General features: G+C 42.2%; 1 protein-coding gene across 2 annotated transcripts; it reads right to left on the bottom strand.

The window, feature by feature from the left end:
- Positions 1-2,234: 2,234 nt before the first annotated feature.
- Positions 2,235-13,598, bottom strand: LOC134227940 (stress-associated endoplasmic reticulum protein 2). Of its 2 annotated transcripts, XM_062709650.1 has the most exons (3): positions 13,340-13,594; positions 13,113-13,218; positions 2,235-3,481 (listed from the first exon to the last, which is right to left on the bottom strand). In XM_062709650.1, exon 3 carries the CDS (start codon positions 3,435-3,437, stop codon positions 3,243-3,245), a length of 195 nt encoding a protein of 64 aa, XP_062565634.1. In that variant the 5' UTR covers positions 3,438-3,481; positions 13,113-13,218; positions 13,340-13,594; the 3' UTR covers positions 2,235-3,242. The 2 variants fall into 2 exon arrangements, with proteins under 2 accessions (XP_062565634.1, XP_062565635.1); XM_062709651.1 differs by lacking the exon at positions 13,113-13,218 and having other exon boundaries at positions 13,340-13,598.
- Between the last annotated feature and the right edge of the window lie 10,282 nt (positions 13,599-23,880).

The raw sequence follows: 23,880 nt of genomic DNA on the forward strand, positions 1-23,880 counted from the left end.
GGGAATTTCATCAGTGTTACGTCTGTTTGTCTGTGGTCTAACCATAATCATTTTACGGTCTAACTACTTGCAGGATAGAATTTCTAAAGTTCATCATTAATAAGGCTTCATTCATGTACCGATGTACCTTTTCTTACTCATAGATTATATTCTCATGAATGGAATTTTCGGAATCCATCCTCCAAATCCGTAAAACGGAATAAGGAACGAGTTGATTAAGATGTACCCTTATTCCGATCAAACTAGTTTTTACTTTTCAGCATTTTATATCGGTAAAATACAGGCAACGATTAGGTAATAAAATACAATGTTACCTGTTATATCTTGTTATGCTGCTTTGTTTCAAATTCAGGGCAAATTTTCACCTAAAAATGCTTAAATATGACAGACGTTCTTAGCAAGTGGGTTAATGAAAACAGTCAAAATGATGCCTGTAGTGATGACATAACTACATAACGATTTAAAAGCACAAAAATATATCCCTGTTATTTTTAAACAAAAAATCTTCATTATTTATTATTTTGTCTTGCGTGAACGGAATTAGGCGCTGATTGGAATAAGGGCACAGCACGGTACCATTTCAAAGCTTAAAACCTTAGCTTTTCGATAGATTGGTTTGTTTTACAGGCAAAGATTAATATCAAAAAGTTATCGTGTCCCCAAATTCTGAGGTGCCGCAGAGGTATCTGTCCCCCGACACTCCTGCCAGGCCTCACCAGACTTCAGTCATTGTATCACTAGCGACCATGCGTACCATGCGAGGCTTACTTGTGTGCTCATCCATACATTCGGTCCCTCACTCTGTGGGTATACCGTGGATTACCCCCAGCTCGCTTTCGCTTGCACCAAATGGTCACCACTTAGGGGTGTGTGGGTACCACCCATTTGCCGCCGAACCAGCCCTCACTCTGTGGAAACTCCACAGGCTCCGTTAACGCCCTGGATAATTGTTTCACACCTCACCCTGCTTCGGCACGGGTCGCCTGACACCTTAAGGTTGCCACTGCCTTATACAGGGTTAATTAATAGTTACTAGATTGTTTTCAGTAGTTCCACAATTTTTATACAAAATTGATTATAAAAGTAGCCCAATGAAAGCATAAACATATGCCAAATATTGCTTTTTGTTGTTGAAACAATTCGATGAACATTTTCACTTGGTAGGGTTTGGGTCACCGTGAACTTTTATATCGTTAATTTGTTGATATTTTTCGGTGAAAACTAAAGACACACTTTGCATAATTTTGTATAACGTTTCGGCCTACTGCTTTTCAGCCATCATCAGATCTAAAATTTATTGAAACAAAGTTAACAGTTTTGGTATGATGGGAAAATCTATGTGGGACAGACAGGCAGAATGCTGAACACAAGACTCAACGAACACCAGAACAACATGAAGAAAAAGGAGGCAAAAACGGGTCTAACACAACATTTCCTGGAAGAAGGACATAACTTCAACTTCAGCAAAACCAAAATTCTAGAGAGGATCGAAAACCAGGAGAGCAGACTGATAGCAGAGGCTTTCCATATCAAGCTAATTGGTGACGACAGAACCGTCAACATGCAGCGTGAATGTGGTGGAATTAATTCTGCATACAATGGCCTAGTGTGCAAAATACGATCACTCAGAACACATACAACACGAAGAGAAGATGGGTGACGTCACGCAGAGCATCGTGTGGGATGCATAAATTTAGGGTTTTTTTAGTTTGAAAACCACACTGGTGATGAACGTTTGATTAATTGCAAGTGGGTAGAAGGTAATTGGATTTTTTTATTTTTTGTTAAATTGTTAACTTTGTTTCAATAAATTTTAGATCTGATGATGACTGAAAAGCAGTAAGCCGAAACGTTATGCAAAATTATGCAAAGTGTGTGTTTAGTTTTCACCGAAAAATATCAACAAATTAACGAATACAATTCGATTAAAGTTGGAAGGCGGAAATTTGACCGAGCTCTACTAACAGGTACCATGCGAAGGAAAGGGTTAAAAGAATAAACCCTTTCTAAACATTAAATTGATATTAAGTAGAAAGATCTAAAACGAACCACTTAGTTATTAACACGTGCTACTATTATCTACGAATTTAAAAAGCAATTGAATATTGCGTTCATATACCGAGATAACAGTAACAGAAGGTGAACAAGTTTACTGATAGGAATGTTTTCGCTTTTGTTCGTACTAAATACATAGGTACGATAACGGATTTCGGATTCGAAACATTCGCTCAAAGTTTGCTTAAGATTAAAGATTTTCACATTTAAATATATTTACTCATATTACATTTTCATTGCCGATTCTATGTGTATTTATTGCAAACGGTTCCATCAGACCGCATTTCCGATTGATTCGGCGCGGTCCAATTTATTCTTTTTTTCTGGCCCAACTGTAATGTTTGATGTGTGTATGTGACTGAATGGTTATCATGTTTCCAACTATTTTTCTACAATTCCCCTTTTAAGAAGTAAAAATGAGGATCCGGTCACAATCGTCGATTTTGTTAGGCAAATTCTTGTGTGTTTGTGTCTTTCGGTATTTTTTGTTTGAAATTTATATATTATCTAAGACAACGTAAATTGAATCTTCTCGGTTCACAAAGTTTGCTTTAGCTAGTTGAACGCAAATTTTCAAAAAAATAAAATAAAATAAAGAATATCAAAAAAGGTAAAAGCTTATCAAATTTACATAATTTGTAATACAATCAATAGGTATATATTGCAAAATTTAAGAACAAATAGAGTGTTTGAATGTTTTTTCGCCTTGTCCAATCAATTTTAAATCTGTAAACGTACATGAATAACGATTGCGTCATATTTCTACCAACCTTTAAATGGTAAATGCTGCCAACCCAAAAAAAATGGAATATTTGCGTATTGTGTGCTTTTTGTTTCCCTTTATTTGCTTTTATCATTTGTGTCAAACCATTGTACAGTGTTGTAAAGACAAAATTTATAATCAGTGACTCCTCCCCTCGATCCTCTCAGCGAATCAAAAGGAATTGCTTTGAAAGATGAGGTCAAAGTTTCACACTGAAAAAAAAAACAAAATTAAAACATAAACAGTGGAGAAATGACTTTCTCGGACGTTGGCAAAATCTGTATGTCCCCACTCCTTCCTCTTCCCCTGTCCACTATCTGTATGCGGTAATAGTAGGTAGTACTTAATAGTGGTGTTTACAAAAAAAAGGAAACACGTGTTGTGTTACTTGTTGAGATGCGTTCAGTGTATCGCTGGTCGTTCATTACGCGATACGGATCGACTGGATGATCTGGAATATGGCCGAACCGCACACGACGAAGATGAACAACGCCAGCAGCCACGGTCCGACGGGGTATTTTTCTTCGGCGGTCTTGGTCGACTTGGGCACGTTACCGCGCTGGGTAATGTTGCGGCTGGCCTTCTCGTTGGCCATGCGGATTCTCTGCTGGGGAGCCATTGCTGTTGTCTGTGCTTGGTTTTGAGATGTCAAGGGGGTATGTGCTGGAATGATAAAGGAAACTAAGTTATTATATTAATTCTTCTTCTTCAATGGCTCTACATTTCAACTGGAAATTGGCCTGCTTTTAAACTTAGTATTCAATTAGCATTTCCTCAGTTATTAATTGATAGCTTATATTAAATATAGGCTGTTGTTTTTAATAAACACTTATTTTGCTCAATGTTCACATAGGAACGGCGTGTGTAGTAGCATGGGGACTATCAAGCTGAAGTATTTGAGCGCAGCCATTCACAACACGTTTAAACTAGGATCTACGAATGATGTTATAACGATGTACGCAGATATTAACGAGATCGAAAAAGTCGGCCTGTCTCATTTTGTTTGGAGGAGGCGTTATTCAGTAAAGTTCCCCATCAAAAAACATTTTGGAAGCCCTGGAGCCAAACCACCCCCACCTTCCCCAACGTCACGACCATCCAGCCAGCGGCCAACAGTTATCCCAGTCCTGTGGTTGGGTTCGGTGTATGTGGTTTCCAGTCTGTGCGATTATCAGGCAAGTACAATACCCTCTAGAACATTGCTTGCTCTGATGATGCTCTCGTAGGCATTATTTCCGGTCAAGATCCGTTCACGATAGAGACATTAGTATTAGTGAACTGGAAATATACAAGTCGCTTCTCTCCTCCTCATACAACGACTACATCACGAAAATCTAATCGAAAGTCAAAAACAACCCTTCTTGCTTTATGGCATTTTGTAAACAAAAGAACATCCACCAATAGAATTCCACTAGGGATCCTACATAGGATCCCTAAATTCCACTACGTGTGAACTACTAAGACAACATCGCCCAAGCCAACACTGAAGCTTTTTTTTTATCAATGGCTCTACATTCCTGATAGAATAGCAACCGTCGAATCATTAGTATGCCATGATCTAGATATAAAATAAATTATTATTCTGTTATACACTACCAAACCTAGCAGATGTATTCTTATCAGGTTATGTGCCCAGCCGTTTCCAACGATACGGCTTTGTTGAAGAAAAAAACATTTTTTTTCACTAAGCTCTGCTAATAATGGTGAATCCTGAAGCTGCTACAGGAGCTAGTTCGAGTCAAGTTGGACATTCTTCGGGACAGATGAGGCATCTAGGTGGATCTGTTTCTCTACCAGTACGCGAAGTTCTTAGAGGATCGGAAAACTATAGTTCATGGTCTTTCGCCACCAAGATGATCCTTATCAAAGAGCGGACCTGCTGGTGTGCAGTTAAAGAACAAGCTGAAGGAGAACCAGTAGTAAATGATGAAATCTCCGAACAGGCGTTAGCGACCATATGCCTTAGCATCGATTCAAGTATATACGGCCTGGTAAGGGATGCCAAGAATGCGAAGGAAGCGTGGGACAATTTACGTAACACGTATGAGCACAGTGAATCAACAAGAAAAATTGGTCTGCTGAGGAGGCTCACAGGAATTCGTTTGGTTGGAGCTGAACGTGATGAGGACATTATTTGTCAGACGAATCAGCAGTATGTGAATGAGCTGTTTACAACTAGTCATCAGTTGGCAGAGGTCGGATTCAAGGTAGATGACGCTTGGCTGGCCAGCTTATTAATGAAAGGTCTGCCAAAACAATATGATCCGATGATCCTCGGCATGGAGTCATCTGGAATCAAGTTGACCGCGGACATCGTCAAAGCAAAAATATTGCAAGATGTGAAAATATCAAGTGAGACGAAGCCCGGTGATGAAGTGTTCTTTAGTAAAACCAAGCCAGCTCTGAAGGTCAGTAACGAGAAATCAACTATCAAGTGTTATCGATGCAAGAAAATGGGCCATTATGCATCCCAATGTTCAGGTCAAGTCGTTGAAAAGAAGAAAGATAAGTATCACAAAACTAGTGGTCATGCAGCGTTCTTTGCGGCATTTAATACAAGTCAGACGTCTAAAACAGCAGTAGCAGATGAAGATTGGATTTTTGACTCCGGAGCAACTAGTCACTTGTGTAGAAATCAAGATTTACTTACGGAAGCTGAAAACATATCGTCGAGTATCAACGTGGCTAACAATGCTGTGGTACCGGTGGTTGCAAAGGGATCAGTAAACGTATCAGCGGATCTTGGAATCACAACTTACGAAATATCGATGAACGAGGTTTTATGCGTACCGGATCTAGCAGTCAACTTGTTATCAGTAAGTAAAATGTGCAGAAACGGTTATAGCGTAATGTTCACGAAGGAAGCGTGTAAAGTGGTTAGTTCAACAAACGAAGTCGTTGCTGTTGGACAAGAATCTGGAGGTTTATACAAGTTGATGAAAGTTAACCGTCCATCTGTAAACATGACCTGTAAGACGGAAAGTAGAAATTTTGAGCTCTGGCACCGGAGGTTATGCCATATGTCGGTTGGATGCATGAAGCGACTTATTGGTATGGCGAGTGGATTCGAGTTCAAGGTTGTTGATTCAATGAAGTGCGTACCCTGTATACAAGGCAAGCATCGGCGGCAACCGTTTCATTCGAAAGGCCGACGTGCAGATCATGTATTGGAGTTAGTTCACACTGATTTATGTGGACCTATGGAAACAGCATCAATTGGAAGAAATCGCTATTTTTTAACGTTTATTGATGATGCAAGTAGGAAAACCTTTGTGTATTTTCTGAAATCAAAAACAGAAGTATTAGAAGCATTTCAAGATTTCAAAATTTTTGCTGAGAACCAGACAGGTGAGAAAATCAAACGTCTCCGATCAGACAATGGCAAGGAATATGTGAATTGTCAAATGAAGCAATTCCTTCGTCAGTCCGGTATTCATCACGAGACATCCGTTCCATACAATCCGGAACAAAATGGATTAGCTGAGCGTATGAACCGGACCATTGTTGATAAAGCTAGGAGTATGCTTTACGATGCGAAATTAAAGAAGACCTATTGGGCTGAAGCTGTTGCAACGGCATCGTATGTGATCAATCGATCGCCAAACAAGGGATTACCTGTGACACCTGAGGAAGCTTTTACCGGAAGAAAACCAGATCTTGCGCATCTCCGTGTGTTTGGAGTAAAAGTCATGTTCCACATCCCTAAAGAGAAGAGACAGAAGTGGGATGCAAAGTCTGAGCCTGGTATTTTTATGGGCTATAGCAGCAGTTCAAAAGCATATCGAGTGTACAGTCCAAAAGCGAAAAACATCATCATTAGCCGAGATGTTATATTCTTGGACGAAACTGTGATTGAGTCGGTTGCAGATCAGAATCCAAAAAGTGTTCCTATGGAATTGATAGTACAGCCAATCGAGCAAGGTCAAGTATTAGTTCAAGATAGTATGGTTACATCCGAGGTGCAGGTAAATGATGACAGTAGCGATTCTGAATATGATGACCCAGAGGGAGAAGAACTCGTAGTTTTAGAAGAGCAACAGCCTTTGCGCTCCCTCCGCAATCAGAGGACCCACGTAAGTTGGTGTAAGGCGCAGTGAGAGGGAGCGCGTACCCCCAAAGCAAGTATCGTAATTTCATTTATGAACTGCAGTACCGTGGATAAAAATCTTCCACAGTTTCCAGAACCAAACTCAATGTGGGATCCCAATCCAGTGGTCTACGTTGACCCGACCACGTTTCAAGAAGCAACTTCTGGTAACAACAGCAACCTGTGGAAGGAGGCCATGCAATTAGAGTATAATGCGTTACAGAAAAATTGCACGTGGGAGTTGACGAAACTACCTAAGGGACGGAAGGCCTTACGATCAAAATGGGTCTACAAAGTGAAAACTAACTCTGATGGCTCGATTGAAAGGTTCAAAGCACAATTAGTTATCAAAGGATGCAGTCAAATCCAAGGCATAGACTACAATGAAACCTATGCACCTGTAGTTAGATACGCCACCGTTCGTTATCTCCTATCCCTAGCGGCTCTTAAAAATTTGAAAGTGTTGCAGATGGATGCAGTTACAGCGTTCCTGCAGGGTGATCTTGATGAGGAGGAAATATATATGGAGCAAACGGAAGGATTTGTGGACCAACAGGCACCAACATATGTATGTAAGTTGAAAAAGGCTCTGTACGGTCTTAAACAGGCCAGCAGGGTCTGGAATATGAAGCTGGATGCAGAGCTACAACGAATTGGATTGAAGCGGTCCAAGTATGATACCTGTGTCTATTACAAGATTGAAGGCACAAGAATATTGATAGTAGCGGTTTATGTGGACGACCTTCTTATTTTTCCAAATGATACGTGCTGGGAAGAGAATTTGAAGAAACAGTTAACCAAGAAATTGAGAATGAAGGATTTGGGGTTGGCGAACAAAGTTCTCGGAATACGTGTAACAAGAGAAAATGGTGTAGTACGACTGGATCAAGAGCAGTATATCAATGATCTTTTGAAGCGATTTGGTGTTACTGACTGCAACACTGTGGCCACACCAGCGGACCCGGGACAAAAATTGACTAAGCTAATGAGTCCACAGGTGGAAGAAGAGCGGAAGCAAATGGAGAAAGGTTCCATTCCGAGAACTGATTGGTGGCCTTCAATATTTGGCTCAAGGAACTCGTCCTGACATCAGTTTTGCAGTAAATGAAGTAAGTCATTTTGCAACGATCCTGGTAAAGCTCATTGGATTGCGGCGAAGCGAATACTTCGCTACCTGAAAGGCACGAAGGAAATGAAGCTTGTATACAATGGACAATCCGATAGAAACTTCGTTGGTTATTGTGATGCAGATTGGGGTAATGATATCGACACTCGTCGGTCCAGGACTGATTTCCTGGAATTGTCGCAAGCAGAAGACTGTCGCCTTATCATCAACGGAAGCCGAGTATATGACAATTTCAGCAGCCGCACAAGAAGCTATTTGGTGGAGAGGTTTTCGAAAGGAGTTGTTCGGATGCGTAGAACCAATCAAGATTTTCTGCGATAATCGAAGTGCTATTTACCTGGCTGAAAAGAAAATCGGTTATTCATCAAGGAGTAAGCACATCGATATAAGGCATCATTTTATCAGACAGCACGTAGAAGAAAAACAAATTCAACTTGAACATATTAATGCAGAACGTCAAGCGGCGGATGTACTAACCAAAGCGCTACCGATCAAGATTTTTGAAAAAGGAAGAAACGCCCTTGGAATCAAGCAAATTCTCGGTTGAGGGAGGATGATAGAATAGCAACCGTCGAATCATTAGTATGCCATGATCTAGATATAAAATAAATTATTATTCTGTTATACACTACCAAACCTAGCAGATGTATTCTTATCAATTCCAACTAGAACTTGGCCTGCTTTTGAACTTAGTATTCTATTAGCAATTCCTCAGTTATTAATTGCAAGCTTTTCTATGCCCGCCATTGCATGAGTATTTATCTTGTTTGGCAAGTACAATGGATACAACCGCTCCATGAACGAAAGGACGTTTCCGACGGTATGAAAAATGTGTTGAATCACACCGATCTACAAATCAAGCAAGTATAGCAGTGTCAGCAACTATAAAGATGTGTCTATGCTTTGTTGCATGGGGTCAGCAGGGACTATGTCCAAGGGCTTGACGATCCCTCCCCAGGCCATCTGCGAAATGTGGGGCTTGCCTAGGATGTGGTGGGGTTTGACAGTGACCCTGTTAAATTCTTATGAAAAGCTGCATGTATCCGTGTGCCGCTCAAAGCGCACAAGCTCTAGTCCTGGTGTTAGTTGGGACGCTAAACAGCCCTGACACGACGGCCCTCCGACGAGACAGGAGGTTTGCGCAGGCCCAATAAGTCGCCTGGAAAACTAATCATTACGAACAATATAAGAGATAATGCGACTCGATATAATCGGCAAAGACCTAGGCGACGAATAAAGGATCACGATTGGAAGCTTGGAACATGGAACTGCAAGTCGCTAGGTTTCGCAGGTTGCGACAGGATGATCTATGATGAATTACATCCCCGCAATTTCGACGTCGTGGTGCTGCAGGAGATTTTCTGGACAGGACATAAAGTGTGGAAAAGCGGGCATCGAGCGGCTACCAGCTATCAAAGCTGTGGCACCACCAACGAGCTGGGAGCCGGCTTCATAGTGCTGGGTAAAATGCGCCAACGCGTGATTGGGTGGCAGCCAATCAACGCAAGGATGTGCAAGCTGAGGATTAAAGGCCGTTTCTTCAACTATAGCATCATCAACGTGCACTGCCCACACGAAGGGAGACCCGACGACTAGAAAGAAGCGTTCTACGCACAGCTGGATCAGACATACGATGGATGCCCACTGCGGAACGTTAAAATCGTCATCGGTGACATGAACGCACAGGTAGGAAGGGAGGAAATGTATAGACCGGTCATCGGACCGGATAGTCTGCACACCATATCAAATGACAACGGCCAACGATGCATAAACTTCGCAGCCTCCCGCGGAATGGTAGTCCGAAGCACCTTCTTTCCCCGCAAAAATATCCACAAGGCCAAATGGAGATCACCTAACCAAGAAACGGAAAACTAAATCGACCACGTTCTAATCGACGGTAAATTCTTCTCCGACATCACGAACGTCCGCACTTACCGCAGTGCGAATATTGAATCCGACCACTACCTCGTTGCAGTATGCCTGCGCTCAAAACTCTCGACGGTGTACAACACGCGTCGAAGTCGGACGCCGCGGCTTAACATTGGGCGGCTACAAGACAGTAGACTAGCCCAAGAATACACGCAGCAGGTGGAAGTGGCACTTCCAACGGAAAAGCAGCTAGGCGCAGCGTTTCTTGAAGATGGCTGGAGAGATATTCGATCCGTCATTGGTAGCACCGCAACCGCTGCACTTGGCACGGTGCCCCCGGATCAGAGAAACGACTGGTATGATGGCGAATGTGAGCAGTTAGTAGAAGAGAAGAATGCAGCATGGGCGAGATTGCTGCAACACCGCACGAGGGCGAACGAGGCACGATATAAACAGGCGCGGAACAGACAAAACTAGATTTTTCGGAGGAAAAAGCGTCAGCAGGAAGATCGAGACCGTAAAGAGACGGAGCAACTGTACCGCGCTAAAAACACAAGAAAATTTTATGAGCCACAGCCTGATATGTGTAAAGACATAAACGGGAACCTTCTTACGAACAAGCGTGAGGTGATCCAAAGGTGGCGGCAGCACTACGAAGAGCACCTAAATGGCGATGGGGCAGACGAAGATGGCGGTATGGTGATGGACCTGGGGGGACGCGCGCAGGACATAATTCTATCGGCTCCGGATCTCCAGGAAATCCAGGAGGAGATTGGTCGGCTAAAGAACAGCAAAGCCTCTGGGGTTGACCAACTACCAGGAGAACTATTCAAACACGGTGGTGAGGCACTGGCTAGAGCGCTGCACTGGATCATTACCAAGATTTGGGAGGAGGAAGTTTTGCCGCCATTCGCCAAGTACTGCAGAAATGCCGCGAATACAACGTGCCCACACATCATCTATTCATCGACTTCAAAGCCGCATATGATACAATCGATCGGGACCAGCTATGGCAGCTAATGCACGAACACGGCATTCTGGATAAACTGACACGGTTGATCAAGGCGACGATGGATCGGGTGATGTGCGTAGTTCGAGTTTCAGGGACATTCTCGAGTCCCTTCGAAACGCGCAGAGGGTTACGGCAAAGTGATGGTCTTTCGTGTCTGCTATTCAACATCGCTTTGGAAGAGGTAATACGAAGAGCAGGGATTGACACGAGTGGTACAATTTTCAATAAGTCCGTCCGGCTATTTGGCTTCGCCGAGAGGAGGAGACGAATGAACCACGAGTTGAATCAGCTGTTGGGAGAACCATCCATCGTTCACACCGCGAAAATCGGACGACTGCGGTGGGCACGTAGCCAGAATGTCGGACAGTAATTCGGTGAAAATGGTTCTCGACAACGATCCGATGGGAACAAGAAGGCGAGGTGCACAGCGGGCAAGGTGGATCGATCAGGTGGAGGACGATTTGCGGACCCTCCGCAGACTGCGTGGTTGGCGAAGTGCAGCCATGGACCGAGCTGAATGGAAAAGACTTTTATGTATTGCACAGGCTATTCCGGCCTTAGTCTGGTAATAAATAAATAAGATAAATGGAGGTTTCAGGACATTACGAAAAAGTGGAAACTGGAAATCTGAAAGTAAGCACTGGACTGGTAGGACATCGCAGCAAATGCAGACTAAGGAACTCGTGGCAACGAAATTTCAACAAAAAATAAAGAAAGACGATAGGAATCTGATTTGTTCCCAGGAATGAGGTTTTGGAGCCCGATGTATCTTCAGCAGAACTCAGGAGACATGAATGATGAATTGTTAATAGAGAAGGTGAATAAAGAAAGCACTGAAAGGCAGGAAATATTTCGATAACAGAGATGGCGAAAAAGGTTGATGACTATCAAAAGATCGAAGAGCTGGCTAAGAAGTACAAAAGGATGGAGCCGAACAAGGCAGTACCCAAAAATATTTTCAAGGTGACGGCCACAATAAAGACAAGCAGCAGTGTCGATATTGTGGAGGAGTGCATGTTTCAGGGAAGGAAAAGTGTGCTGCGTTGAAAAAAATGTTTAGAGTGTGTAGGAATGAATCAGTTTTAGATTGTTTGCCGGAAAAATGACCTACATTATAATGAAACAATTTTCTTTTCAAGACAAATAAAACAAATATTGATAGAAAAATAACATAAAAAATTGATCAATTTTTTTTCTAGAAATTTTGTGAGACCAATATTGTTAGTTCATGATATAGTTATTTGAAAATTCGTAATGAATCCTACAATCTTCTGTGTTTATTTTAATTCTGAACCAGCTACCTGCAGTCTCTGAGGGGGGTAAGACAATGGTAGAGACGAATATCAACAACATATTTGGAAATTCAGACTCTATAATGAGTTATTGACAAAACTACGAAATAATCAAACTTTGATTACTGAATGATCCAAAAGTGATCATGCTGAACACTTTCGACACATACAACAACGATATCCCTCACCAAATGTAACAAAACTCCTCCGTCGACCAAATCCAGTCGGATTTCGGGTAACAAACGGGACGGCCCAGGGTGGAATTGAACAGTGCAACGATCGATGGATCCCGCGCGTGACGAAACATCGCATTCAAACAGCTCTCTTGAGTCCATCGTTCGCAACTGTACCTATTTGTGAATGGAAAAACTGAGTCGGAAGCTACTTCATTCAATGCAGCAAGTGGCATACGACAACAGCACCCATCGCGGGAATCATCTTCAGAAAATGCTAGAGCACACATTTTTGGCCCCGGCTTGGACGGTCGTACAGAAACAAATGGAGAACATTATCTTTCGAAGATCTGCGAGATCTGGCTCTAGGCGGCAGAGGTGAACAAACGATAACGAGTGGAGATTCTACGAACGTTAATTAATTATACATCAACTTCTTTAATTTGAGTAACGATACTATAAATATTGCTAAACGCTTTAGTCTTTAACTTAAATGTAAATTTCCAAAACAGTGAAATGCTTTAACCATAAACTGAATTTTAAATCATTAAAAAATGTTTATCAAAGTAATGATGTTGCCTTTTGTTATACATTTTTGAACATCCCTCGCCTCCGACCCTTCTCTCCAATACGCATATAAATAAGCAACGAGATAAGCCAAATCAACCAATGAGCCAACTCAACAGACGGAAACTGCATGAGCTGAGCAACAATTAAAAGCAAATTTCAGCTTACCAAATCTTCCTTTAGTGCTTCCGGGGGAAAGTGCTGGGATGATTCGCTATCAGTGCTACTCCCTGGACTTGTTTGTTGGTTTTTTAGCAAATAAATTGTTGCAAGTCTAAACGGAGACAAAAAAAAACATTGTTACATATTTCGGAGCTATGGTGCTTTCACTTCCGAATGAGGCAATCACTCCTCCATTTGGGCGGCCGTGGCCGCAGGCCATTGCAGACACTTACCTTATTTTCTCTAATGTTGGGAGCTCCTTTTGGTTGTTGCTTCGCTGGGGGAAACGAAAAGGCAATTTTACGATTCTTCTTTTCGACAGACGACCGAAACCTTTTCTGAAGCGCAAATAACACACGTAGTGGGTATCCGTGTCGGATGAAAAATGATCCACGACAGAACTTCGCACAGATGCCTCGCTGGTCACCAAGTTTGTCTGGCTGGCTGGAATTAGCGAACGACGACGTCAACGGGAGACGTTTATTTGACACCTCATCAGTTTCGTTTTGTGAATGAGAGGAACAGGGTACATCACCGAGTGCGTTGTCTTGTGGCCAAGGTAGCGCAAGAAAATTTCATAACCGATAATAATTTGCAAGCAAAGGTGGTTTGAGTCTCGGGAGGATTTGAAAATCACGCATTTCTTTCTAATAGGTCTTATGAATAGAGGTAATAAACTATAGAGGAAGATTGTCGCTGTCGTCACTGGCGAAACATCTTTTGCTGGCGCGGATAGGGCACTAAATGTCAACGAAGGAAAAATCAGTACGTTTTGACAGATAGGTACCCAACATGTTTGGGGACGATAACAAAGGGAACCGCAGCGACAATCGTCCTCTATAGTTTATTACCTCTATTGTCTTATGTCGTCGGTCTTTGTTCCACTCTTTTGGCCTTTAGACGATCCCCACCAGTGCGTAAATAAAGCCAAAATAGCAATCTCTATCATGACGCGAACTCGCACCGGTCGTTGGTAAACGGGTTTGGGAAATGTAAACGCAACCTTCGGTGAATAGCGAGTTGGCAAATTTGGCGACCCGCTCCAACCGTTGCCAAACCATCACACGGAAATATAGAGTAACGCATAAATAAAAAATGCGCCGCCTTCTGAAAAATTGTTCGGTTATTCATCATCAAAACCATTGTGAGGTCAGTTTAGTTTGGATTTCAACTGATTGGCGGCGCTAGTGCCTATGAAATAACCTGATAGGTTAGATATCTCGAAATCTGGAATTTTTAGAATATTGGCGTCTTCTACAAAATTGTTCGGGAGGTCAAAACCATCATGACGAAAACAAGTTTAATTTGAAATACAACCGCTTGGCGGCGCTAGTGAATTGGAAATAACCTAAAAGGTTAGATATTTCGATAGTTGAAATCTTAAGAATATTGACTTTTTCTACAAAGTTGTTCGGATGATTAAAACCATCATGACGAAAGCAAGTTTAGTTAATAATACAACCGCTTGGCGGCGCTAGTGTATTGGAAATAACCTGATGGGTCAAGTATCTCAAAATATGTAATTTTTAGAATATTGCCGCCTTCTACAAAGTTGTTCGGGTGGTCAAAACCATTATGACCAACGCAGGTTTAGATTAAGATATAACCGCTTGGTGGCGCTAGTGTATAAGAAATAACCTGCTAGGTTAGATATTTCGAAAACTGAAATTTTTAGAATATTGCCGTTTTCCACAAAGTTGTTCGGGTGGTGAAAACCGTCATGATGCAAGCAAGTTTAGTTTTAAACACAATCGCTTAGCGGCGCTAGTGTATAAGAAATAAACTGATAGGTTAAATATCTCAAAATCTGGAATTTTCAGAATATTGCCGTATTCTACAAAGTTACTTGCCATAAGACGAGTTCGTACAATTCCATTTAATTCCACCACTTGGTTGTACCTTTGACAGATACTTATTTCGACTTCTACAGTAAGGCCATCTTCAGTATCTCGTACTTGACTCGATTCGATTCAACTCGAGCGCCAACGAGTATTGCGGCTTCAAACTAAACTTCTGGTTTTGACTACCCTTTTAAATTTTACATAATAACCAACCTAACAGATAATTTGGATAACTTTGTAGAAGATGGCCACTTTCTAACTCTAACAGATTTAGAAATATTTTACCTAACAGGTTATTTCTCATACACTAGCGCCGCTATGCGTATGAATTCCAAACTAAACTAGTCTCCATCATAAATGTTAAGGCTACCCGAACAACTTTGTAGAAGACAAAATCTTTCTAAGTCTTATAGATCTCGAGATATCCACCTTACTAAATTATTGCATATAAGCTAGCGCCACCTAGCAGATGTGTGTCTAGCTAATCTGATAATCACAAGATGCATTACGTACATATTTATATTACAAAAGTTGGAGCGCGCTCTAAAAGATTTGAAAATAAATAATATTTTTTTCCTGATTTTTTTTACTTCCGTGTTTGTCTTAATAGCAACCGGATATTCACCACCGGTGCGAAGCATGATTGCACTTCAACAACCTTGATAGAAACAACCGGTGCGAGAACAAGTGCATAAATAAAATATGAACGCATTTCGTTCCTATACTAGACACTCATTTGGATACACATCGGTGGGGATCGTCTTAGGTTGGTATCGTGTTCAAAAGAAATTTCTTTTTCTATCTCAATCACATGTTAAATTCCGTTCACTGAATCGAAAAAGTAAAGAATCGAAACAAAATTCTTACAACAGTATCCACATGAAAAGAACAAAAAACAAAATTGACATTTGTAAGGCTGTGAACCATTCCACCGGTTCGTTTAACTTTTAGTTAAAATTTGACACTCCGATGGTTATTTTCCCATCGTGGTTAAAATTTTACTCCGAAGCCAACCCATTTGAGTTTTGACAGATTGATAGTTATTCGGAACGAAATGGATTTGGCGCCAATTTTCTCGCGAACAAAGTTTAACTATCGAACTGTCAAATCTAACCATGCTCCGGAGCAGGGTTATTTTTAACCACGGCGAAATAACCATCGAGTTGTCAAATTTTAACTAAAAGTTAAACGAATCGGTGGAATGGTTCACAGCCTAAGGGCCTATTCACAAATTACATAACGCTTTAGGTGGTGGGAGGGTGTCTGTCCGAGCGTTACGGCCCATACAAATTTTAGAACCCTTCCATACAAAACACGTTACGAGGGGGTGGGTGGGGGTTGAAAATGGTCTATTTCAGAGCGTTATGTAATTTGTGAATGAACCCAAGGTTACGCAAAGTAAAGGGAGCTGTCACTTTACTTTCGGAAAAATATTCTGCTCGATTATTCCGTAAGTAAAAGTGACAATTTGCTCCATGCAGATCAGTTGTCAAAATTCCTCTTGGAAATATTAAACAAAATTCCGTAACCTCTCTACTTTTTAAGTCGATACTGGCCTTTTCTCGTACAAGTTGTACCGAAAGGCTATCATTTCACTCCGAAAACGAACTTTTTATAGCTGAGCACATGTCTGTCTGTCCGTGTGTATGTGTGTGTGTATGTGTGTGCACAAAAGCTATAAAAAACATTAGACAACTTTTCGTATAGTAATCCTTAACCGATTTTCTCGCAACAAGTTTCATTCGACAGGGGACAAAGCCTTGTTGATCACTATTGAATTTCATAACGATCGATCATTGCGTTTGAAAGTTATGAAGAAAATGGTGCATCGGACCATATAAACCCCATATAAGGTTGATGTCTTAGCTAAATGCGAGAAAGGCACCACCAACGCTAGGTAGATTAATCTGGGTTTTTAAGTCAAATATTAATCTTATAATAAAGTTGTATCTACCAAAAGGCTATCATTGCACTCCAAAAACAAACTTTTTATAGAAGCCCCGGACTGCCCATGATTTTACGTGATCCATTGCACTTTCGCATGGATTTCAAATGATTTAAGGACAAAATTGTGGCAACAGGGAATATGTCCAAGGGCTTTACGACCCCTCACCAAGTGACTAGCCTAGAAGGTGCTGGGGTTTGGCAGTGGGCTCGGTTCAACTTCTCCCAAAAGCCACAAGTATCCGCAAGCAGACCCTATCAAAGCGATCGTGTGACGCTTAAAGCGCATGAGCCTGAGAGGGAGTGCCAATCGGCACATCAGGATCGATGCCAGTAAGATCCTGATTATGGCATACTGGCTGCTTGTTACTGGATTATGTTTTGAATATTGTAATACTGTGAAGCGAGGGCTGGTAGTCTGGACATTCTTTTCTCTTAGGCTGTGAACCATTAGGGTCTCGCCGACATTTCTCACCAACACGAACGCAGGTTCGTGGTTGCAAACAATCCCATTTGATTTTGCCGTGACAGCTGCTCGTGGTGGCAAACAAACCGAGTAAAAGAGTGAGTGAAACGTGCGTGTACGTACATACGATCGATGAAAGCCTAATACCAGCGATTCGTTTAACTTTTAGTTTAAATTTGACAGTTCGATGGTTATTTCGTCGTAGTTAAAAATAACCCTGCTCCGGAGCATGGTTAGATTTGACAGTTCGATAGTTAAACTTTGTTCGCGTGAAAATTGGCGCCAAATCCTTTTTGTTCCAAATAACTATCAATCTGTCAAAACTCAAATGGGTCGGCTTCGGAGTTAAAATTTTAATCACGATGGGAAAATAACCATCGAACTGTAAAATTTGAACTAAAAGTTAAACAAATCGCTGTGGCGGGCCTTGTAGCACGCGGTACAATCCTGTCACACAATTGTCAAACAGCGTGGGGTAGGCTCATATGCCCTTTCCTGATTAGCGCTTATCTGGCTCTGAACACGAAAGTGTCAACCCTCGCATGGCCTCCATGCATGCCGCAAGGTATGCACAGATAACCATATATGGGATCAATAAGGCGACTACACCAGCAGCACATAGAAACAGACGTCTCACTCAACACATGCACTATCGTTCACCTTTTTAATGGTTCATTTATTTTTTTAGGTGGTCAATCGGCAACCGATAGCGCTTCCATCGATTTTGTTTGTGTTTGACGATTGCGCACTACCGCCATCTGGTTGCCGCTTGGCCACACACCGTGATTTTAGCATTGGGCGACAATGTTTTGGTGACGATGATTTTGATTCCATTTTGTTCTAAGTGAGAGTCTGTTTCTCTGTGCCAGAAGGAATCGACAGCAGCCGCAAGGAGGACCCGACAGCAATGATTTTTTCAACAAAATCAAAAAAAGTAGTAGGAAGAGCGGTGTCTGGCGGTAAGGAGGACTCTTTGGCTGATGCCATACTGGGAGAGAAGAGAAGCGATTAGAAGAGTTGAGAGGGAAGCGAAGCGTCCGCGTGAAAACTACCTCAATGAGCGATATATGGAAATCGCTTATACCTGTCATAGTGGAAGCGATTAGAAGAGGCGAGAAGCGGTAGCCAAAGAGGCGAAGCAGTTCGTAGAGTGCTTTGCCGCGCGAGATCGCAAAGGATCACTTCTGTATGTTTGTTGATTTGAGTTTACCCTCGTTCACAGTTGTGTAAAATGGCTGTGGGTGAAAAGTATTGCGGGAGAGGAAAGCAATATTGTTTATTTTATTGTAAATTTGGTTAATGAAAACATTAAAATAATATGAAAACATTAAAATATGTATTTCATAGTAGCGGTACTCATTAAAATTGGGAATATTCTGGTGCAGTTCATACAGTTAGAAACACTTTGAAACAAAAAACACGTATTTTGCTGTTACCACAGACAAATGGATGTTGAACTTGTTATTTTAATATCGTTCTCGTATTTAGGATTAGTTTCAAATGATAGATTTTTCACGCATCTGTAATGCGCGTTTGAACCGAATGAAATTGTTGTGTTCAATCGCTTTGATATTTGATTTTACACTGGAGTCGGTTTTTACGCGGGAGATACGTACCGTGTATCTTGAAAAGCCCTTCAACGAAAATCGGGTTTGCGCAATTTTTGCTTATGTCCGCATATTAAAACTTCAGGAACAATCCGATAGATAAGGAAATTGTTGTCCCAATTTTTTGCCGGCCATTGGTGGGAATGGTTTTCCTTTTTTCTGTGGATTTTTGGGATTTGCGTTTGTTTACGCCGTTTTTCAAAAAGGTTGCCGAGACAAAACGATTTTTGTGGAAGTCGTTTTCATGATGTACATATCTCCCGAGAAATCAACTTCAGTGTAGAGAAATGCTGTAAGAAGAACATCCATAAATTACGTAAGTGTGACGATCCTTGCAAAATTTTCAGATATTTCATACAAAAGGGGGCGGGGTCGTGATGAAAATTTCCCGTTACGTAATTAATGGATCTTCCATAGGAGCAAATGTAAAATAGGAATAAAACATGGCCCAAAAAGTTTTACCATAGCTACGCCCTACGTCTGTTTGTATGAGGTGATAATCTAACGCTCACATCATAAAAATCGGTTTCAATTGCGACATTCTATAAATCTCTCCAACACTCTTCTCTTGGTGCTAAATATGCTTGGAGAAGCAAAATATTCTACATCTGAGGAAATCCATGTTTTTTACACTTGTATTTGTTGCGAGATCAACACTCCGAAAAACGTTGTCAGTATGTCATAGCTCGCTTTGATCGCCGCTTCACTTCGCTTCGCTTATCACCAACCTCTTCGCTTCGCTTCTCTTCGCTCCCAGTATGTCATCAGCCTTTCGCTAGACGAAGTGGCCTTAATCGGTCACCCCAAAGGTTGCCGGGGGGAGGCGAAGGTGATGGCCGTGATGGGTCAAATGAGGTGCTGGTCGACGTAAAAATGGACGGCCCAACTCTGACCAAGATGATATTTAAGTTCGATGATATCCAACCACGAGGATTGCGGAGGCCAGAAAATTGATGTGATTACTGACGTTTCTGATGTAATCATGTCCTTTCTGGAAACCCGCGCGTAAACTATAGTAAGGATCAGAAACAGGCCGTACCACAGATACCAGATATTGAGGCTGTCCGATACGTGTGTAAACATACGCAACCGTTAATTCAAATGTATTTTTAATTAGGACCGCGTTTGGCAATCGATTGGAGATGGCGCAAGTATCAATGTTATTGAAAACGCAGCCCGAATGCGGCTGTCAAATGCATTGGCTGCGTTCGACGGTTGTTATTCAGTTGCGTCCGTATGTACTGCCGCAATCAGTTGGGTAGATGGCAGTAGTGGGCCAACGTATATCAATTCAAGCACAGATAACAGATGTTGAGGCTGGCATCCGATACGTGTGTAAACAGCGGCAACCGTTAATTCAAATGTATTTTAAATTTGGACCACGTTTGGCAATCGATTGGAGATGGTGCAAGGATCATTGTTATTGAAAACGCAGCCCGATTGCGGCTGTCAAATGCATTGGCTGCGTTCGACGGCTGTAATTCGGCTGCATCCTTAGGTACTGTCGCAATCAGTTGAGTAGATGGCAGTAGTGGGCCAACGTATATTAATTCAAAAGTTTACACAGGATTTTCAATAAAATTTGTTCTAGCTTCAATGTCTGTTATCTGTGATTCAAGTTTACACAAAATTTTAAATAAAATTTGTTCTAGCCTAAATATCTGTTATCTGTGGCCGTACTGACCCTCTGCGCACTATTCGAAGGCAGAGCACAAGATTCGCATTCTTACTAAGGAGAAGAAGTCGGCGATGAAGGCCAGGAAGAAGGCCGAATCTAACCAACACTTCACACCCAAATCCCCACTGATCGTAAGGACCTGGCCAGGTGTTGAACAAAGGGATCGTTGAAAGAAAAACTTGCCTAGCCCCAGGCTGTTTTTCTGGCGCATCTAACGTCCCTATCGACAGCAAACCCAAGATAGTGTGTGGTCAGATATGCTATGCTATGAAGCGGGATGCTGCTCAGAAGAGTTCTGAGTATAAAAAGTTGACAGAGGAGGTCCTGGAAAATGGGGTTCAAGCTAGAGCCCTATGCCCAGTTTCGAACATCCAAGGGCCTGGATGAGATAACCGAGGCCGGAGACCTGGTAGACGCACTGAGAGATTAGTGCAATGTCGACATCCAGGAATCCACGATTCGGTTACGCAAAATCTATGCGGAAAGAATGCAGATTGTCTCATTCCAAGTACCTGTGGCTGAGGCCAAGAAAGTGGTGGATAAGACAAAACTTGAAGCGGCAAGGCCGCAGCGGCCTGGCCGCAGTTCGCTATGCCGTAGGTGTGGATTTGAAAATCACCAAGCTTCCACCTGTCAGTCTGCACCAAGATGTCTGATCTATCCCCGGGCACAGACAACAGGCATCTTACTGGTGCTCAGGCCTGTCCGGCCTCTAAACAGGTCCATACATGCAAGTAACACAGCTAAACTTAAAACACTGCAAGGCAGCTCAACTGCTGCTTCAACAATCGGTTATTGAGTGCAAAGCTGATGTTGCCTTGCTGTCCGACCCATACCGCATCACTGTTGGAAACATCAGCTGGATAGCGGTATGGTGGACATACGGACTTGTGGTCGATACCCCATCCAGGAGATGATAATATTATCTCCTGACGATGAGGATTTTGTCATAGGAAAGGTTAATGGAATTAACGAAGGTACTAACACGGATGCCAAGAAGAACCAAACCTTCCGGTAATCGAAAACGATCGCAGATCTCCGTAGAATTTGTCTTAGAGCTAAAAGAAGGTTGCGTCGTGCTAGCTGGAAGGGTCGATAGACGCCAGGTATTCCAGTCAGCGAGCAGAGCTCTGAACTACGAGATAAAATGTAGCAAGAGAGTCTGTTTTGAACAGCTGTGCAGGATGGCCAATGACACTCCATTGGGGGATACATACAGGATAGTGATGGCTAGGACCAACAGCAAGCCTTCTGGGAGATCCCCAGAGATGTTACCCATAATAGTAGGAGGGGTGGTTTCCGAAACATGATTCTTCGAACTGGCCCGCTACACCGTACGAGTCAGTCATGGTGGTACCGCTTGTGACTAACAAGGAGTTTATCGTAACTGCAAGAAAACTTAAGCACAATAAGGTACCAGGCTCGGATGGTATTCCAAACCTGGTCCTTAAACACGCCATTCTTGCTCATCCAGATAAATATGTTCAGGAGCTGTCTCCAACGATGCCTGAATGAATAAAACTTCAAAGCTCTCGTAAAACGCATCCTTTACTACTTTACTAGGCCTACGGAGGATGCCCAACATACGATGTGAATATTGTTATCGGGGATGCAAACGTGCAGATCTGGGGAGAAATCCTACACATAACTAAATACTCATCCAGCTCGGTTGGCATCGCACAAAACAATGCGTATGAAAGAGCCAACTCTTTTTAAAAATAGATTGCGAGAGTTCGGTTATGTGCCTGGTGTTGGAAATTTGATCTCATCAGTGTAAGAATTTTATTTAGACTTTAAAGTATTCGACACTAGGGACCGAACCCCATCAGCTGCATAAGCTGTCAGAAAGAAGAGGAAGATTGAGGAGTGTAGAACAGTGGTGATAAGCATATAACCCAGAGCAAAATACATTGCGTTCTCTTAGAAGGACGACTATCAAAGCGAGAAGTTGTTTTATTTATCAGTGAGAAACTTTCAATCAGTGAGTAGCCTTCTGAGCTGCGGAGGACGATGGAGGTCCATCGTATAGCTCAGTAGGGAAAGCACCTGTCTAGCATACTGGTTTCGTGGGATTAAAGGGAAGTGGTTACCCCCCAATACATTTTTCGAACTAAATCTTTCACATGTTGTGCAATTGTACACATCGAGTTTCGGACATCTTCTACTTTTACTTCTACTATATACATAAAAATGAATTTCTGTCTGTCTGAACCTTACAGACTCCGAAACTACTGAATCGATCAACCACAGAGAAACAGACGTCTCACTCAACATATGTTCCATCGTACACCTTTTTAACGGTTTATTTAACTTTTTGTAGGTGGTCAATCGGCCACCGATGGCGCTTTCATCGATTTTGCTTGTGTTTGACGTTTGCACACTACCGCCATCTGGTTGCCGCTTGGCCACTCACCGGGATTTTAGCATTGGGGGACAATGTTTTCGTGACGATGATTTTGATTGCATTTTGTTCTGAGTGAGACGTCTGTTTCTCTGTGGATCAACGTTAACATTTGTATGCAGAGGATTTTGGGGCCGGGGAAGGTTCTTAAGATGGTTCGAGACCCTCCCTCCTTTAGAAATGGGGGCTCCCATACAAATGAAACATCGAGAACTAAACAGATAATAAATGAATTTTAGGCGAAACAAAGTTCGTCGTGTCTGCTAGTAGTAAATAAATAAATGTAGTATAGCGGCGGCATCCGAGCAGAACGTGGAGTTGGCATAATGGCGATCGGAAAGCAGATGTGGCAAGTTATCCGGTGGAAGCCTATAAGCAAACGCATTTGCGTGTTGAGAATGCAGGGCAAATTCTTCAAATACACCATAACCAGCATCAAAGTCCATACAAACGATAAGCTTCTTTCGCCCTGTCATCACTACCTTGTCTTATAGTTGCAAACATTTGGTAGAATTATTCAAATATTCAACGCTTGGTAGTTGTGGATAAGAAAACAATATGCAAAGCTTTTTACTGCGCCAGTGCGCGCCATGTGTAATAACCGAGAGAGAAATTTGCTAATAGACAAAACTATGGTGCTAGTCAGTAGAAAGAGCACTTCGAAGATTTGTTGGGCGACGAAAACGAAGGTGTATTAAGAAGCTGAGCAGTGGGCAACAGGGACTATGTCCAAGGGCTTGACGATCCCTCCCCAGGCCATCTGCGAGTTGTGGCGCCTGCCTACACTCAGGAAAATCGACACATACTTTATGGCAAAAATCCATGTATTTTGAAATA

The sequence above is a fragment of the Armigeres subalbatus genome, chromosome 3 (genome assembly GCF_024139115.2).
Source record: "Armigeres subalbatus isolate Guangzhou_Male chromosome 3, GZ_Asu_2, whole genome shotgun sequence".
Lineage (NCBI taxonomy): Eukaryota > Metazoa > Arthropoda > Insecta > Diptera > Culicidae > Armigeres > Armigeres subalbatus.